The sequence below is a fragment of the Cuculus canorus genome, chromosome 7 (genome assembly GCF_017976375.1).
Source record: "Cuculus canorus isolate bCucCan1 chromosome 7, bCucCan1.pri, whole genome shotgun sequence".
NCBI lineage: Eukaryota > Metazoa > Chordata > Aves > Cuculiformes > Cuculidae > Cuculus > Cuculus canorus.
The window spans coordinates 13309203-13327990 of NC_071407.1; the positions used below are offsets into that span (position 1 = coordinate 13309203).

At 53.8% G+C, this 18788-nt stretch overlaps 1 protein-coding gene across 1 annotated transcript; it reads right to left on the reverse strand.

The window, feature by feature from the left end:
• Nucleotides 1-6176: 6176 nt before the first annotated feature.
• INA (internexin neuronal intermediate filament protein alpha) lies at nt 6177-13044 on the reverse strand. Its single transcript, XM_054071735.1, has 3 exons — nt 12142-13044; nt 8149-8273; nt 6177-7570 (listed from the first exon to the last, which is right to left on the reverse strand). The coding sequence occupies exons 1-3, from the start codon at nt 13006-13008 to the stop codon at nt 7297-7299; spliced, it is 1266 nt and encodes a 421-aa protein (XP_053927710.1). The 5' UTR covers nt 13009-13044; the 3' UTR covers nt 6177-7296.
• Nucleotides 13045-18788: the final 5744 nt, after the last annotated feature.

The window sequence follows — 18788 nt, forward strand, 5'->3', positions numbered from 1 at the left end:
ATCAGTCTGCTTGCTTTAAATGTGCCGGTCTTCTTTCAGCTCTCCTGCTGCTTTATTTCTGTTGGTTTCCTTTTAACCTTGGCTTTTCTCCCATTGCTTTTGGCCCTGATGATCGAAGAGCTTCTGTAACAACAGGCTGCCTTTGGGATGGCATCACTGCTTTCATGGGGAACTTCGTGCTCTGGAAGTGAGGGAGGGTGTGCTTGAGAGTCATTCATAGTTGCACAGACACTATTGTTTCCTCACTTGATGAAATAGCTCTAGTTTTATTTTCAGGTTACCTACTTAGCAATGTCACGGCTAACACAGATCCTAACTAAATACTATATGTACTATAGCCTAATTCTGAGTTGCTTTACAGATCTGCTAATTCTCAGAGGAGACAATGAGCCCTAGCATCAGGACTTCTTAAATGCAGAATGAAGCTACTATACAGTCATGAGCATGGAGCTGTGTTGGTTACATTCTGCCCATTTTCTTTGTTTAATAACCAGGAAAGGTTCAAGAGACAAGTGGAGTGTGTGGCTGAGCCCCCTAAACGGAGGGACGCTGGGGGGCAATGGATAATTATCTTCTGTGTTCTGAACGCCACAATTGCACCCAGTCGTGATCTGCATGGCCACCAGACTGTGGTACGCATGACCCAGGAGAACCCTTAATTATTTCCATAGGTGTGAAACAACTTTTTACTGAAAAATCATGCAAGCCTGTCCAATACTGGTCTGTGGTGAATTTCTTTTCAGGGACTTATTGGGCATTTATGTGCCATGATTTATGGTAATGCATTTTAGCAGTCACTAACAGAATTACGTCCCTGGCATTTCTATTTTCACTTTTCTTCAGTGTGGACTATCATTATTACTAAATTTATGCTCTATACAAATGTAGATTCACTTCAGCAGTTGAAAGAGAATCTAATAACAGAGATGTAGGAGGTTTTCTGTATTACACCTCCTTCTTCGTCATCCAAAAGGAACATCATCATTTTGTTGTCCTCATAAACTTTCTAACATGCTGCATGCTCAATAGAGTGCACCAGGTGCCAGCCTGAATGTTTAGGTACTTTAAAGGTATTTGTTCTGCTGCGATAGATACTTGCCAAGAGATGGAGTGCATTCTCACCACTTTTGCTTTTGATTTGGTTTTTCTTCCTCCTTTCCTTCCTGTAATCCTAACTAGTTCAGCTGAATTTTACCTGTGTGATCTTGAGAGACACTTACTTGAATGAGCCAATGGTTATTCACATTCGCTGAGGTTTCATGAAGTTGCTATAGATATTGGTTTAATCACTGAATAAGTCAAGCTATTTTTTTTTTTGAGCGATAAGTGATAATCCTGTCTAAGGTGAAATGCAGTATTGATTGGGCGCCCTGCAGCTGCAGAATTCTTGCTGGAGCTGTCTCTTTACTGGGTTTGATTTAGTGTAACAGCAGTATATTTGCGTCAAAGCAGCAGTGATCTGCAAAAGAAATATTTACCGAAGTAGAAAAGAGAGCTTGTATTTTCTCACTGCTTGGTAAAATAGTCTATTTGGAAATGTATGTTTTCTTCCAAGGGAAACATTAACAGCAGAAAAGTGGGTGGTGGGGATTTGGCAGAGATTGAGAAAAATCGTGTGTTCTTAGGAGAGCTGCTTTGGAGCCCTTTCCATGTGGCACTGGGAGGGAGCCAGGCATTCCAAGGTACCACAGTGTGCTCAGAGCACACTGCTTGCAGCACACTTCTCTGTAGCTTGTGGTGACAGGCACGGTCGTTTTACATGATGGACTGGTCTGCCCTTCCTTGCGTATACGTGGGACTGAAAGGTAAGTTTGCTGGGTGGGAAGCTCAGTACCCTTCAAGAACCTGCAATCTTCTTTTTCTTCCTCACAGGACATGGGAAAACATTTCAGCTATCGGTGGCAATAAAATAACAGATTATTTGTGTGCCGCAGCATACAGAACCGGAGTAATGGTGGACTTGCTCTGCATGAGCGGTCAACAATGCAGGGGTGCCTGCATTCTCTTTTCAGCTCTGTCCTTGGCTCACTGTGTGACCTTGGGCTGTGTTCCTCACTTCTTGGCTCTGTCCATTGAGAGCAATAAATTCTATGAAGTGCTTTGTGTGTAAACTCCACATTCCTGCTGGGTGGGTGGGGTATGCAATTAAGACTGCTATTGAGATCCCCTTTGTGAATGCAGATGTAACAGGACTGGTGATGCTACCTGTTACCAAAGCAACCAAGCGTGTTTCTTTTGAAGACTTTTTTTTTACCTGTTTAGAATTTTGCCAAGTGATAGTGGGCTGAATTTGGCTTGTGTAACCTCTTCCATCTGAGTGGATTTTCCAGTGTCCACTAAGGGAAGCTTAACTTTTTAATTAACGTATTTCACATATACCTACTTGCATGAAGTGTGTAAGAGGTTAATATCTGAGACATTCATTTCTCTCAAATGTGGCTGAAGTTAAGCTGAGGAGTATAAAAAAAGATTTAAAAACAATTATTGGGGAAAGGTCTGGGGGATAATGGGGACATTCAATCCCATTGTAATCCTATCATCCTTGCTCCTTTAAGAATCTGGCCTGAGAATATTTTGGCTTGCTTCAGTCTTTGCCAACCATTCATACAGCCAACGGGCCTCTAGCGGACCAGGAATTTGGTAATGAGGTACCTTGTGTCTGAGACCCAGGGGCTTTTTGTACTTCCATTGAAAATTTGCTTAAACTGAATGATATTCTAAGCCTCAGCACAAACAGTTTTCAGTCTGGCCTTAGCTTTTCTGAATGCCATCTCCAAACAGACCACAATGGGGTCTGGGCATGTTACACCTTCTGAGAATGACTGTGTGTGTGTCAGCACATTCACAAGGCTGCTCTGAGTGTAGGGAAGCCGGGATCCTGTGCTCTCTGGGATGCAGGCAGCCAGCAGCTGCCTCTGTACAAAGGCAGAGGAGCAGAGCTGGCCCTGCTACAATAGGAACAGACTCTGGTGCCTCTGTTGTTTCAGAACTGCTGCTCACAGCACCTCCAGAGCTTTGCTCCCATCTATGAGCAGCAAGGGAATGTGTGCCTGGGACTCCGGAATTGCACTCTGAAAATTTCTGAGTATTTTCTTTCCATCTAAGCAGATACGTCTGTGTTTGGCATGAACGCTGCTCATTCTGTGTGTCAGAGTGGACGCAGCCGAGCTCAAGCAGGGTTGGAGGCAGTCCTGGGCAGCAGTGTCCTGGCGGTGTGTTCTGCTTCAACAAGGATGCAGTCATTTGTCACAGAAGTGCAGCTTCCTCTCTCGTTTAGCTGGGTGAATTGCAGGGATTTGGATGAATTCCCCTGCACAGACTGCACTGCCCTGTTGTAGAAGTGCATTCCCTTTCCCCATAATTGCAGACCCCAGTTCTGCAGCCCTTCTGGCTCAGCTGGCATCAGCTGGGACAGAACAAGATCAATGAGCATTCTCATCTCCCCTGCAAGCAGCACCCACCTTGCACATTGCACTGCATTTGCTAAGTGATCCTCGATCCCGGATGCCTGCAAAGACCTGAGGGAATGGGCTGGCATAGCTCCTGCTATTTTGGTATAGACTTTGCTTTATAGTGTCAGGCCCCGCTGATGTGGACATGGGATGGTTCAGATGCAGCTGTTCTGCTGCTGGCGTTGGGGCTCTGTGCACATCATGGGGGGCAGGAGCTGCTCTTCTCCCTGGGGAGGTCCCTGTGCTAGGAGCTGTCGGGAAGAGAGCTGGATGGACCCACCCAAAAGTGCTGGAAGAGGCAGTTCAGAGCAAAGCCTATTGATTCCTTCTTGCTGAATGACAGGTTTCTTCCCAGTCTGGAAAAGGAGATGTCTGCATCCCTGCTAGAGGAAAATATTCGGTTTTTTTTCCTTCAGCTGCTTTTTCTTGGGCTTTCTCCCTAATGAATTCCAGCATCAAGACAAGCGTCATTAGCAAAACTTCTCTGTGTGCAGCAGCTCCCTCTGTTTTTAAGGAGCTGTGCATCTCAGCACACAGTTATTTCAAGAACCTCTGGTGGAGCTGAAGGGCCTTTGGTTCCAGCATCACAGTGGAAACAAGGCCCTTCCATCACTGGAGCAGCAGGAACATGACCTAGACCCATCTCAGCCGACATCCCACAGATTGTCTCATCTTACCTACATGGCAATGAAATGAGCAGAGCCGAGAAGCCTCAACGCACCACTGCACGGTGCATGGGCCGGCATCTCCATGCAGGGAAAAAATGGCCAGCCCTGTGGTGGGTGGCGTGGAGGCTGGATTTCTTCCCAGCACAAAGGTGAAGGCAACACAGCATCATGGAGAAGTGGCCACTGTGCTTCTTCCCAAGCTGGTAGTGCAGTTTGTGTCCACAGCTGCTTTTCATCTGAGAGGTCAAGGTTCTGCAGAGGTGTAAATCTTTAAGCGTCTGCAGCGTGACTCATTCCTTTCTTCTGGCAGCCTTGGGGTTTAACCCAGTAAGAAAGATGGGACCACAAAGAGGATTAATTGCCCCGTTTCCCCTGCAGAAGCCTTCAGGCAGGTGAAAGGAGTAGCCTTGAAGAAGACAGCAATAGAAATGGAGGCCTGGAGGGAGGTAGCTGGAGTCAGGGTTGGTAACGTGCCGAGCCAGGCCTGGCCCTCTCTGCTGTAATTGTTCTAAAGATGAGGAGAGTGTGGGCAAGGGCCTTCCTTGGGCTAAGAAGAGGCCCCACACCACCACATGCTCAGTGAGGAGCTCGGCCTTCTCACCCAACGTTGGCAGCGACCTGGGACCCACAGGAGCAGGGCAGGTGGGGCTCAGCTGCCTCTGCAGGGCACTAGTCAGTCCCTCCTCTGATCCCGCAGCCAAAATGGGCTGAGCCCTGGGAAATGCCTGGAGGAATCTGGCCCCAGGGGCTGCGTCCGCACTGGGATGCCGAGGTCCCACAGCACAGGCATTGTGGCCAGAGGCTGGACACGGGGAGCTGGGAGGCTGCTGCAGAGCTGGGGGCAGCCCTGCACCCCCTTGGGAGCTCTTTCCTTGCTGCGCAGCACTATGGGTTGGGTTCTGTCCTTTAGGAAAGTGGTGTGTCCTCCTCCTGCCAGAGCTCTTGCTCACTCTCAGTCCTTGGAGAGCATTTGTGGCCTTGGTCAATCATTTGCTACCATCAGGGTAATAAAAGCTTGGCACCTCAGATCCTGTGAGGCCATCAAAACACTAAGGTAATGTAAAATCTCATCAGGTCCTTTCTGGTGTAGCCTAAATGTCCTTTCCCTGCCTGCCACTCCTGTCTCATCTCTAGAGCTTAACACCAAGAGAGGAACCAAAATGCTGGAGTGCTCCAGAAACGTAGGAGATTTTTAGAGCCAGCCCATGCAAAGCCGCTGTTTTCCAAAGCAGTGCCTCGTCCTCCCCCTGGCTGCTTTGCCCCCCTCCACGTTGCTATCACCAAAGTAAAATTCCCAGCTTTGTTGCTAGCCTTTAGCCAGCTGAGCAAGCAGGAATCCCTAAGGAAGCTTGCGCTGGCAAGAAAGGAGGGGTCAGGCTGCTTATACTCAGGGGACAGAAACAAAGCAGCACTAGAGGGTATTTGAGGTTCAGACATGCTGAATTAGCTGCACAGTCACATCTGCCTTTAATTCTCCCCATGGTTTGGGATAAATGCTGTGTGTTTGCATTTCCTAACTGACTGAGCCAGGAGATATTGGAGGTTGGTCCTTGCTTAATGTGCCAATGCCCTGGACATAGCTCTGCAGGTGTCCCCACCCCAGCTCCGCCTGGGCACCCCAAATTGCTCCAGGCTGTTCTGCTGGTGGGATGCGCTGCCCCAGCCATGCTCTGAGCCCCCTTCCCTGCCTCCAAAAGCTGCCCCTCACTTCACCCTCTGATGCAAATCAGAGCCTGAGAGCCCATTTTCTGGGCAAATGAGGGCGTGCTCAGCCATGGGAGACCTTGTTCCCTCGGCCAGCCGGCCATGAACTCTTCCACAAAGCAAGACCACCATGACAGGCACCTGGGGGTGAGACCCAGACACGTCCCACTGCATCAAGCCTTGCCCTGCAGCCCCAGCAGCAGAGCTCAGCAGCCACGGCCTGACACCAAGCTCTTCGCTAGGGACTGCACCAGTTGCGGGCCGGACACTGAGGTCCGTTCCTGAGGCAAAGCAGCAGCAAAGAAGACAAAACAGCTCAGTTCAATCCATGTGTAACTATTTCTTTCTTTTTAATTATTAACTTGTGCCTTACAACAGAAGAGGAAAGACTGCGAGCAAACGACTTGCTGGTTCCAGGAACTACTTTGGCACCACTGCGAGGGCAGTAAGGTCTCGTGATGATAACCTTGCCAGGGCACTGACACACAACACACGCACACGCAGGGTCTCCGGCTCTTGCAAAAGCGATTGCTGGCAATTTTAAGGCATTTAAGGAAACCTATGGTTGTAAATCCTATATAAAATTTGGCACACGTTGGAAGAGTGAGCGGAGACGAGGATGCTTTGCAGGCTGGTGTTCAGACGTCCTGCGGCTTCCCAGTGCCGGCTGGGGCATGATGCTAATGTGAGCGTGGGGTTTTCCTGTGACGATTGTGCAGCCAAACAAGGAACCCTGTAGACCCCAATATTTCAGAGCCAGTGACACCAGATGAGCTGTTGTGCCTGTGGCGTGGTGGTGCCTTCACCTCCGATGCACCAGATCCCTGTATGCCTGCTGCTAGCAAACCCTGCATGCCTGGCAGGACTAACACTGCCAAAACCCAGATAAGAGTTGTGAGGACCAAATAAAAAGAACATTCCTTATAGTTTAAAACGCAAGTGGCTCATAGACTAGATGTCAGGTGTGGTTACAGTCCAGTATGGCTATTTCTGTGCTGCTGGAATTAGAAGTAGATGGCTACAGCTTGAGGAGTGGGGAAGAGTTTACCTATACGTGGATTTGGACAGTAGATGAAGGTCTGTAGCCTTGAAACTATGTCTTGTTTCCCTCACCCCCTTCTCTGGAGAGCCAGCTGAGCCGTGGTCCCAGACAGCCCCCCTTACCCACTGCAGGAGGAGGGAAGGAGGGATGCTGGGTGCTACGAGTCCACTGTGCCACCACAACAATGACCAACATGCATCTAGCTACCTGCCCGTGCCTCTGCCCCATTTAAAAGGGAGCAATGTGCCAAGCTCGGCCTCTGCATTGCAGGACCCTGAGGAAGTGGCCTCAGGTTGGTGTCCCCGGGGCATTACGTGTTTCTAACAGGGGCTTCCTGCAAGCCCAGTGCAGTTTCATGCCCAGAGGGGCAATTTAAAGGCCGAGTGGAGACTGTTCCCCCTCAAATGCAAAATTGACGGGCTCCTTACAGTTACATTTTTGCATTCACAATGATTCCTTCATGTAGGTTTAATCTCCCTCTTTTCTTGGCAGAGGTTATGTTCCCCTTAATCGTCTCAGCCCGGCTGGATGATATTTTAGATGTCACTTTAATAACCTCTCCTTGCTCCTCCTTCTTGAAGGACAAAGTAGAGGAACTAAAACCTCTTGGCTGGAAGGAGTAAGCGGGGTTGGGGAGGGGATTGAGTGGTGAAAGGCTGGAGCTTCCCATGCCAAAGAAGGTCTCCTCTCCCTCCAGCAGCTTCCTGCAAGCACATCACAAGGGAAGAGGTTAGGCTAGGAACACCTAATATGAAACCTCTGCAAAGCCTGAGGGCATGCTGTGACCTGCGAGCAAGTCTGAGCACTCCAGGCCATCACCCCAACCCGCAGCGAATGCTGGTTCAGGTCGCACTGCACCATGAAACTGTTCCAAAATCACATGCTTTGGTCAATCACTTGCCATAAGTGATACAAGACTGCTACGTCCTCTCTATCCAGAAACTCCAGAAAAATCAAACCCCGAAACAGAGTGACTGTGTCTTTTGCATCTACCCTGACTTTGCAAAAGAGACAGACTTCCAACCCCAAATGTCCCCATTAAAAAACACTGCCTTGGGGACGGCTGGGCAACACAGCTCACTGCTGCTAGATCAAGGCATGACACAGAGCCATGGCTGCTCCCTGGTCAGGAGCACAGCAGGTCCGTACAGGGGAGATGAGCAACACCATGGTACTGCTCAAGTGTGTACCCAGGTATTTTCTGGGCCCTTGAAAATGCCACAGTCTGGCGGGGTTGGGGGTTCAGAGGCTGCTGGGTGGAGCAGGGTCAGAGCAGCCTTACCTGTAGGCAGCTATCTCGATATCAAGTGCCATCTTGATGTTAAGCAGGTCTTGGTACTCCCTCAAGTGCCGAGCCATCTCGTTTTTGGTGTTTCTCAGGTCGTCCTCCAGTTGCCCGATGGTGTCCTGCAAAGGCAAGGGTGCTCAGGGATGTGTTTTGGAGCAGGGACCTCTCCTGTGGGTTTTCTGCTCTGCCTGTTGCAAAGACAGGGAAACCGCAATGGGCAGTTGGTTCACAATAGCACATCCAACCCGGAGCTTGGGACCATGAAATCTCATGCTAACAGGAATGGAGACGTTGGCAGAGCTGGCAGTGTGTGCGGGGAGGGGAGGCCTCAAACAGTGATGGATTTTTAGTTTCCCATCTCCAGCATGATCTGTGAGATGGGTGGAAACAAACAGTGCGTAGTGGTGGAGCCCTGGAGACCCCAGTCCTGTGGCGGACAAGGCTGCGGCAGAGGGATGGGAAAGCTGCCAAGAACAGAGGAAGTTTTGGACATTGTCAAAGCTGGGGTGGTGGCTCAGCGAGACAAGGAGAGCACTCAGCACTGCAGCAGCACTTAGCTGCTGGGAGAAGGGCCCCAGTCCTGCATCTGAGGGGCATAGGGAGGGTTTGGAAATGTCTGGGTGGTGGAAGGAGAGTTGGTGTTCTGGGACAGGAGGAAAGAGCTGGCTTCAGAAGTGTTTCCTCAGGAAACTCCTCGGAGCCCTGAACACAGGAATTTGGGGGGTTAGAGAGTCAGGGCCCTGCCCTGTGAGAGCCAGGGTGCTCAGCTGGTGACGACATCCTTCTAGCATCCTTCCCATCAGCTTCACTGTGCCACAGCGTCTACATCCAGTTCTGCCTGCGATGAGAAGTCTGAGGCCAGACCTCCTTGCCAACAAAGGGGAACTATATTTTCTATTTTTTGTCAGAAAACAAGCAGCCGAGTTTTCTCCCACATGCATCCAGACATCTAAGCAGCAGCCTGAAAGCAGTGAAACCCACTCATACAGGGATCTTCCCAGCTACATGGTTTCCTGCTGCCAGCCACCCTGCTGTGCCACCAGAGGAGCCGGATCTAGAGCAGGAATGAGTAAGCAGTTTGCATTTAAGTGATGGTGCAGCCCTGCCTGCAAAGCCCTGCACCGGCCACTGCCAACATCTGCTCTCCTACACTCCCTCCCGCAGCCAGGCCTTTGTGATTGCTTCTGGCTCCTCTATTCTAGCAACCAAGTTTTGTCCTGCAACATCATCCCATTCTGTCCCTGTCCCCATCCTGTTCCCTCCTTTGTGTCCTGCATAACCTTCCTGGTGCAGATGAAGGCCACAAGATGTGGAGCTGCCCAAGGAGCAGGGGGCTGTGCTAAGCCTGCTGTAACAAGCCCAGACTGCGCCAAGATCCTCGGAGAAGCAGTGCCAGCTAATCCTGAATGTAACATAGGGCATCTCACGGTCAAGTTAGCTGAACACATCGCACCCTGTAGGACACTTATGGGCCATCCTTGGGCTCTCTGCCTTGACCTGTGCTGCCCTGACCATCTCCCGCAGCAAAACAGCTACATGGAGCTTGTGCTTCTGAGGTGGGATTGGGCAGTGGGGAGAACATTAGAGCACCAACTTGAAAGCCCTGGGATTTGTGTGGATGTCACTGCAATATAGATTAAAATCTCAGCTCCACTGCAGCCAGACTGCTGCTGCACCAAGCCATGACAGGAGGGAGGGACTCAGGGTGGCCTAACCTAGGACGGCCCCACTCTTGCTGCTCTGACCCTCCATGCCTACAGCCCCCTTCCCTCTGCCTGCAGTCCACATGCACAAAATGCTCCTTATAAATGGGTCACCCTCGTTACCCTGCCTGTATCTCCCCTCTGCATCGCTGCTCTGCCAGCTGGCCTCTCCCCACACCACTGCAAACCTGTCCCCAAACGGGAAGCCCTCACATATTGGCTCAGATTTGACTGGATAGCCTACGAATATGAAGACACGTCCCTGCTTCAGCAGTCTACGGGAATATTTTAAAAGCTAGAACAATAGCAATAGTCTCTTCTCAGACAGATTTCCAACACTTTCCACTGGTTGCGGCCAGGGAAATCGTTCAGCTGCTACACATGCACATTGTTCAAAAGATTCCCAAGTATTACCACACTTAAAGCAGATCTTGGGTGTCACATGGTAAAAAGCTGCTCTGCTGTGGTTAAAGCAATTTCATTTATGGTGTTGTTTCATCCAGTCACATTATTTTTTTTCCACAATTGATAGGTTGTGCCTGGAATCCCTCTTTTCACATGGCATCATGGCTATTTAAGAAGATTATTGTGTGTAATCCTGTCACTCATTACAGGAAATATTGTATATTGCCCATTTCCACAATATTTGTCAAAGAAAACCCTCAACTATTAGGAAGATTGCAAGCAGCTTGGACCTACAGTCACAAGTTCTAGAGAACCTGGCAAAAACTGGCCTTGAAAATGACAAGGCATTACTTGGGCATGAAATAACAGTGTCCTTCAAGTATGACGTAAGGCAGTTGGTTCAGTATTTAGAAAGAAAAGGTTTGATTTAGAAACCACAGATCTTTTAATAGCCATGTAACAGAACAACGTCAGGATTTATTTTATTACAAATCATGACCATTTCCATGTGAGAAGAAAATGGGACAATGCCGTGGGAATGGAACACGAGCTATGAAGCACTCATTGTCTGCCTCACGTGAGTCCTTCCAGGGACATAAAAGATACTGGGATCTGGCTGCAAATCCATCCTTTATGTTTGCAGAGCTCCCATTTCTGCACTGCAGCTGCCAAGAGCCACAGGGTGAGGGGCCAAGCCTGGGCAGACGGCTTCAAGGAATCACCCATGATGACAGGGAAAACGTGGGCAATTTTGGAGCTGACCCTTAATGGACAGCATAGGGACAGGATGATGCCCCAAACTGCACTGCCAAATGCAAAGAGTGCCCTGGCCCTACCTGCCCCCTAAAACCTGCACTCTATAGCTCTGCCTGTGGGCAAAGGCAGTGCCGCAGTGGGGCAGGAGGTGCTGCGTGGGGCAGAGAGGGGGTTAGGAAGGCTACAAGGATGCCCAGTGCTGCAGGGGCACTGTGGGAGGCAGAGGGCTTGGTGTCACACAGCTGGTGGCTGGAAGGGGTTCTGCCTGCACTGCAGCAGTGGCTGCATGGTGGGGGGGGGCACCGCATCAGAATGGGGCGCCCTGCACCACAGGAGCAGCTGCTGCAGAGCACAGCGCTGCGGGATGCTCAGCGCTGCACAGCACCGGGGCGGGGGAAGGATAGGTCCAGCACCGGGGGAAGGCAAGGGATGAAGATGCCCAGTGCTAGACCGTATTAGGGGAAGCGTGCTGGGATGGAATTGCCGAACGCTGGGGCAAGGCTGCACAGGAGGATGCTCAGTGCCACACAGCACCAGGGGAAAGCGAGGGATGAAGGTGCTCGGTGCTAGACTGAACTAGAGGGAGCCTGCTGGGATGGATGGAGGTGCCCAGTGCAGAGGCAGGCGGCATGGAAGGAGGATGCTTGGTGCTAGACAGTCCTGGTGAAGGCTGCTGGGATGGCAGTGTGAAGCGCTGGGGCAGACGGCACAGGAGGAGGATGCTCCAGGGGGGAAAAGTGTGGGATGAAGATCTTCAGCACTAAACAGTAATTGGGAAGGCTGCTGGGATGGATGGAGGTGCCAAGTGTGGGTCAGATAGTATGGGAGCAGGATGCTCGGTGCCACACAGCACCAGAGGGAAAGCATGGGATGAAGGTGCTTGGCACTATACAGTACTCGGGGAGACTGCTGGGATGGATGAAGGTGTCGTGAGTGGGGCACAATGCACGGGAGGATGCTGTGATGGATAGAGGTGCCGTGCATGGGGCACGAAGCATGTGAAGCAGATGCTGTGATGGATGGATGGAGGTGCCGAGTGTGGGGCAGGCGGCACCCGGGGGATGAAGCTCGGTGCCGTGGACCCCCGGCGGGGAGGGCTCCGGTTCGGCGCCGCCCGGCTCACCTGCAGGCCGGCTGCCTCGGCGCTGTGCCGCTCCTCCAGCTCCCGCAGCCGCCTCTCCAGGGCCTGGTGGGCGCCACGCAGGCTCTCCATCTCGGCCAGGCGCTCCCGCAGCTGCCGGCGGCACTCGCCGGCCTCTCGCTGGCTGTCCCGCACGGCCTGCTGGCTGCGGGCCGCCCGGTCCTGCATGCGGGCACAGCGGTCGCGGTACCAGCCCTCGGCCGCCTGCAGGTTGCGCGCCGCCAGCGCCTCGTACTGCGCGCGCAGCTCCCGCAGCGCCGCCGCTAAGTCGGGGCGCGGCGCGGGGGGCGGCGGGGCCGCAGCGGGAGCGGCGGAGGCGCCCAGCAGCGCCAGGCGCTCGGCGTGGGCTCCGCGCAGCTCCGCCAGCTCGTCCCGCAGCGCGGCCGCCCGCCGCTCCAGCTCGGCGCGGGCCCGGGCGGCTCCGTCCGCCGCCTCCTGCCGGGAGCGCAGCGCCCGCTCCGCCTGCGCGCGGCCCCGCGCCTGCTCCTCGCAGCGCGCCCGCAGCCGCCGCGTCTCCTCGGCCAGGCGCGCCCGCTCCCGCGCAGCCTGCGCCCGCTCCCCGTGCGCCTCCTCCAGCCGGGCGCGCAGGGCGCGCAGCTCCGAGCCCAGCAGCTGCCGCAGCCGCCGCGGCTCGTCCGAGCGCCGCCGCAGCGCCGACAGCTCCGCCGACAGCGCTCGGTTGCGTTCCTCCAGCGCCCGCACGCGCTCGATGTACCCGGCGAAGCGCTCGTTCAGGCCGCGCAGCTGCTCCCTCTCGCTCGCCCGCCGCGGCTCCGGCGCCTCGGCCGGGGGCGGCCGGCGGCAGGAGGAGGAAGCGGCCCTCGCCGCCGGCCCCGCGCTGCAGCTCATGGCGCCGGGAGAGCCGGGCACCGCGGCGGCGCTTAAGTACGGCGGGGCGGAGCGGGGGAGCGGGGCGGGGGGACGCGATGCGGGAGGGGGCGCAGTGTGTGCGAGGGGCGCGGGGAGGAGCGGGGCGGGGCGCTCCGGCCAGGGAGGGGGTGCGGAGCGGGACGGGGCGCTTCGGCGAAGGGAGGCGCGGTGTGTGTGTGGGGACGCGGGATGGGGCGGCGCGCTCCGGAGGGAACGAAGTGGGGAGCGGGGCGGGACGGGGCGTATCGGAGAAGGGGGACGAGGTGAGGGGAGCGGGGCGAGGAGTGCTGCGGTGCGCGGAGCGAGGCGGTGCGGAGAGCGGAGCGGGGAGCGGGTGAAGGGGCGCGGGGCGGTGCACGGTGCCGTGCGGGGCGGGGAGCGGGGCGGGGCGGTGCACAGTGCCGGGCGGGGCGATGCCGCGAGCGAGGCGGGGCGGTGAGCGAGGCAGTGCACAGTACCGGGCGGGGCGATGCGGTGCGCGGTGCGGTGCGCGGCGCCGGGCGGGGCGGTGAGCGGGGCACATGGCGCGCCCGGTGCCGCCGCGGCAGGAGGCGGCGGGAGCTGTCCGTGCGCCACGGTGCTGAAGGGCTGTGGCGCCGGGCGGGCAAGGGGCGGGACAGAAGGATGGATGCGTTTAAGGATGGACGGACACACGGACACAGAGCACACAACAAATGGACGCGGTCACGCACCCAAAGAGACAGACGGACGTGCAGGCATGAGACATGTGCAGGCACTTTCACAGTAAAACGCGTGCATTCACGTGCTCAAAGCCAGAGAGACAAAAGGACGAGTAGATGTGCAGAAAGACACGCGCAGATGCGCACACAGATGAACAGGCAGATGCACAGGCAAGGAAACAGGCAAAAATGGGCAGGTGGAGAGGCAGGCAGACACACAGCAAGATACAGAGGCAGGCGGACACACAGGCGCTCCCACACGTGCACACCCAAATTGCTTCTGCTGGGGTATCCCCACCTGTCCCAGATGATACTCAAGGGAACCCACGCGCTGTGCCTGTGCCTGGGAAGAAGGTGTCCCAGCGGGTTCAGTCTCAGCCCCTCTCCTCCAGTGGTGATCAGAATGCCTATGGCAGCATGAGTTCTCTGTGAGATGGGGCCGTGGGCAGCTGAGGTGCAGGCGGTGTGCAGAGGTGGGGTTATGCTTGGAAGAGGAGATGCTCAGGACAAAGACTCTTTACCAGTCCATCCATGCCACAGGGGATGGATGGGGGGCAGGGATTTTGCCTCCAGGTTGTTTACCAGGATTTGCCCACTGGCAAGAGCTTGCTGGAAGTACCCAGGGCTGCAAAGCTGATGGATGGGGACACACACACTCCCCTCCAGGCCAAACACCCTGCCCCGGGAACAACGCAGAATCCTAGGGCAGGACCTGCCAAGAGACCAGCGGGAAGTGTCTGATCTCTGGGAGCAGCGGCACAAAATATGTCTGAGAGATGGAAAAACAGTTTAAAATAGCTGTGATCCAGGTGTGAGGAATGTGGTGAAACATGTATCCAGATCCTGCCTCCTGCTGTACATCTCCGTGCCACTGAGGTCTGCACTGTTGTCGAGTCCTCTACTCCACTTGTCCCCATTTCTCCTCACGTATGACCGGAGGACAGCATGAGGGAGGTCCAGTAGATAAGCAAGGAGGACGAGCAAGCGAGGACTGATACTGGAGTCATAACTTCCAAAAGAGCTGTTGCTGTTTCAAAGGGACCAGCCAAATGGGAAGAGAGCGTGCTGGGATTCACATCTTATTGGAATCAGAAGTTAATCATACCTGTGGCTCCAGGGGAGGTCCTGCAAGCGTGGAAGCGACTGTGGCTGGAGTGCAGAGGAGCTCACATGCCTGCAGACATGCTTAGAAGGGCATTGCCTGGGGCAGAAAAGATCCCTATAATTTAGGAGTGAGGTAAGCCCTGCCCGAGGCGGAGCACTGTCCCACTGTGGCTGCAGGCTGGTCCTAGGTGTGCAGTCAGGGGTTGGTGATAAGATCAACACACACACGTATGTACCCCATCTTAATCCCATATATCTGTCCCCATGGGGCATAGGAGGAATGAGGACCATCATTCAGAGGAGGCAAAGGAAAGAGACAGGACCTGTGTGCACAGTTGGGCAAGAGACCTGGCTTGTGCCTTGTTTTTCCAGGACATGGATATGCTCACACATAGTTTTCATGGAAGGAATTTTTGGTCAGTAGTGGTGAGGCTACTGCACTTGGATCGTCTGAGTAGCTCATGTTTTGGTGGCACAGCAGGGCAGGCAGACGGCCTCAGCCCAAGCTGGGGTCTGACAGCCTCCTGGCTCTGAAGCACAACACCTGGCCCAGCTGCCAGGCTCCCGCTGCTGATGCAGAAATCCTCTTCTTGGTCTGTTTTTTTTTCAGGTCTTTCACATGCTCTTCACACAAAAGTGCATTTTACCACTTCCTCAACATCTGTTGCTTTGTGTTACAATATCCTAAGTCAGGTTTCTGCTGCTGGCAATATCTGATCAATGACTGAGAAGTTTCCAACTCTTCTTAGTTATGTGTGTGACATCATTGTGATGAATTCACTCTGGTTATTGCTCATTGTGAAAGTGACTGTGGTTCTCTTTTGTCTTGGAAAAGTAGAGTACAGCCTGGTGTGTCCTCTCCACTCATGCTGTTTTAGCACTGCTGTAGATATGTACTCTAACAGCAGAGATAGGAGTGTCACAGTGTCCTCCAGTGGAAGAAATGCAAGGATCTCTCTAGGGACTGCTGACATCTATGGTAATGACCTAGGGTCAAATTTCTTTGCCTCCTGATGCATTAAGGTGTTCTGGAGTCTGTCTGCACAGAGGGAAGAAGACTGCATGAAACAGGTGGCACTTGAGACAGTTGCCAGTGTGACTGCTGAGACCTTGTGTTGAATGAGAACAAGGAGTTGGAGTCAATAAGTCATGGTAAACATGTCCCGCAGAACAAAGATGCAGCTCCGGCTTGCTGGAAGGCAGCTTCTTTGAGAGGAGCAAAGGGTGGACGAGACTTTGGGACCAACCTCTGCATGAGCTGCCTCTTCTGGGGATGCTCCCATATTCCAGACAGCTGCAGCATGACCCCCATCCTGATGGCTGGCACCCAAATGCAATTCCCTTGCAAGCCCCTTGAATCCTTGACCCAGCTCTCAGGAGCTGACTTGGTTAGCAAACCTGGAAGATGTACAGCCCTGCCAGTGAGAGTGAGAGCTGCAGTGTGGCCACATCCCCGAGAAGGATGTCCCAACAAACTGCAAGGAAGACTTGAAAGATCCACACCCAAGTCCCCAAAACTTCCTCTCTCCTCTCCTCTCCTCTCCTCTCCTCTCCTCTCCTCTCCTCTCCTCTCCTCTCCTCTCCTCTCCTCTCCTCTCCTCTCCTCTCCTCTCCTCTCCTCTCCTCTCCTCTCCTCTCCTCTCCTCTCCTCTCCTCTCCTCTCCTCTCCTCTCCTCTCATCCACCAGAGGCTGGAGACAAGCGGAATACCAGTGTGTCAGACCTGAAATGAGACGGCAAGCTGGACGTGAGTGCAAACTGAAACCAGAGCAGTGCCTGGGCTGCACTCAGCCTCAGGAAACCTTAATGATACCTTAGTAAGATGTGGATTTCTGTTGGGACACACACACATGTGGCCACAGGGGGATATTTTTCAGGCCAGAAAACAGGCAGAATAACAAAGAAAAACAGTCCCATAACTAAGAATTCCACTACTGAAACCCAATGGGCTGCCCAAGACCTTTCTATACCTCCTACTTGCTTAAAAAAAATCAATGATGCAGCAGGAGGACTCCTTAAACTCCATAATCATCTCTGCAGAGCAGCCGCCTGCTGCTGCTGGGGCTGGTTAAACAGTTTATCACCTGAGCTGCCATCAGCCTGGGCTTGTGAGAGGGGAGACAGAGCTCTGTGCATGAGGGCAGCCAAATCAGAGAGGACACACGTAAGTGAGAAACATATATATATATATATATATATAAGAAGGATGTGTTTGCTGAATTGCACATACACACAAACATCAATAAAATAGGAAAATGGCTGTACTGGGTCCCTGTGACTCAGGAATTTGTCACTGACAGCGGCAGATTTGTTTCCCTTGTTTAAGTTCTCCAGTTCTGGCTGTCTGGGGCTCCCGGGACAGCAGCCACGTCGCTGTGTTTGCTGGCCCTTATCTAATCAGTGTAAGTTCATGTCCTGGATGCCACTGTGCTCTGTAATCCACAGTTTGATAATGTGCCACATGAGGAAACATCACCTTTCTTTGCACTTCAGAGTCACTGCCAGCTAATTTTATTCCATGCCCCTGGCCTGTGGAACATGGTGGAAGAGATGGGACACAGCTCCTTCCCACCCACCTGACCACACGGGACTTTGCAGACCTCTGCCTTCACCCCTCAGTCTCTTTCCTAGGCTGAAGGATTTTTGTCTATTCAACTTTCCTCCATACAAAATCTGTTTCACACTTTTAGTCACCCTTGTTGGCTTCAGGGCATCTTCTGGAGTTCTGTGTCGGAAAGATGCACAGACAAACAAACACACACTGCAGGATGGACCCTACCATGAGGAAATGTGGGAATGAGCTCCCAAATACAAGTGGATGCATCTCTAAGTGAAACCCCTCAATTGGGTGCCCAGTGCAGGGGCCACGAGACGTCCCAGGGCACTGGGAGGTACAGGCTAAGCTTCCCAGGTGATTAATGCCACCCTGCCACAGACTCGGCACCAAAAATGGGCTTTGTTTTAGCCAGAACTGACGGCATGTGTCAAAGCTTGGTGCAGTTGGGTGCTTCCTCTTGGCAAGGCGCTGGAGCAAGGCGCACAGAGCCCGAGTCGGCAAAACGGCATGTCCCTGTACTGCAGAGGATGCTGGCAATGCCTTATCACGCAGAGCAGAGCTGAGGGTGTAGGGAAAGCCGAAGGGAGCGTCCTTGGGCAGATAAAGGAAGCAGGGCTGAAAAAGCCTGCCTGGAGGAATGGCGTTCCCAGCCTCTGGCCACCAGCAAGGCACAGGAAGGGAGGCTGGACATCGGTGCTGGTATCTTGGCCCAGGGTGAGCCCAGGGCAGGTGTGTGGCTGCTGTCCCCCTTGCTGCTGGTGGGGACCACCCCGAGGTGGCCAGCACTGGGGCCTGCAGCCTTTTTTTGCCTGGCACTTTTTGGGGCAGTGCTGGCCCAGTGTGGCAAAACTGGGAAGAAACCAATGGATATTTTTTGCCCTGCACAACCGTTTCCTGAGCTTTTCCAACCTGGACCACTACAGCCACGGGCACCATGGGCCTGTGCTTGCTCCTGGCAGCAGACATTGCTTCAAACAGTCAGGCAGGAACCCTTGCTCCCGCTGCTGTGGCTGGTACCCCCTGAGCTTGCAGCGGTCCCACAGGGATTCCTGCCAGAGCCATGCCAGGTGCAGGGATGCTGTTCGGGTGCGTGTGCAGGCGTTGGGTGCAGGTGCTGGTGTGGGGGACACTGTGGGCATGCCATGCAGTGCCCCCGGGCTGTTGCACGGTATACTGCAGGGATGCTGTGCGGCACTGAGCAGCCTCACACAGGGCATGTTGTGTGGTGCCCTCGGGCTGGCTGTGGGGATGCTGTGCAGTGCACCCAGGCTGGTGTGGGGGGTGCTGCGGGGGTGCCTGTGCAGTGTTGGGCAGGCTGGCACCGGAGATGTTGTGGGGATGCTGTGCAGTGATGAGCGGGCTCGCACAGGGTATGCTGCGGGGCTGCCCGTGCGGATGCCCCATGGGCTGGCACGGCGG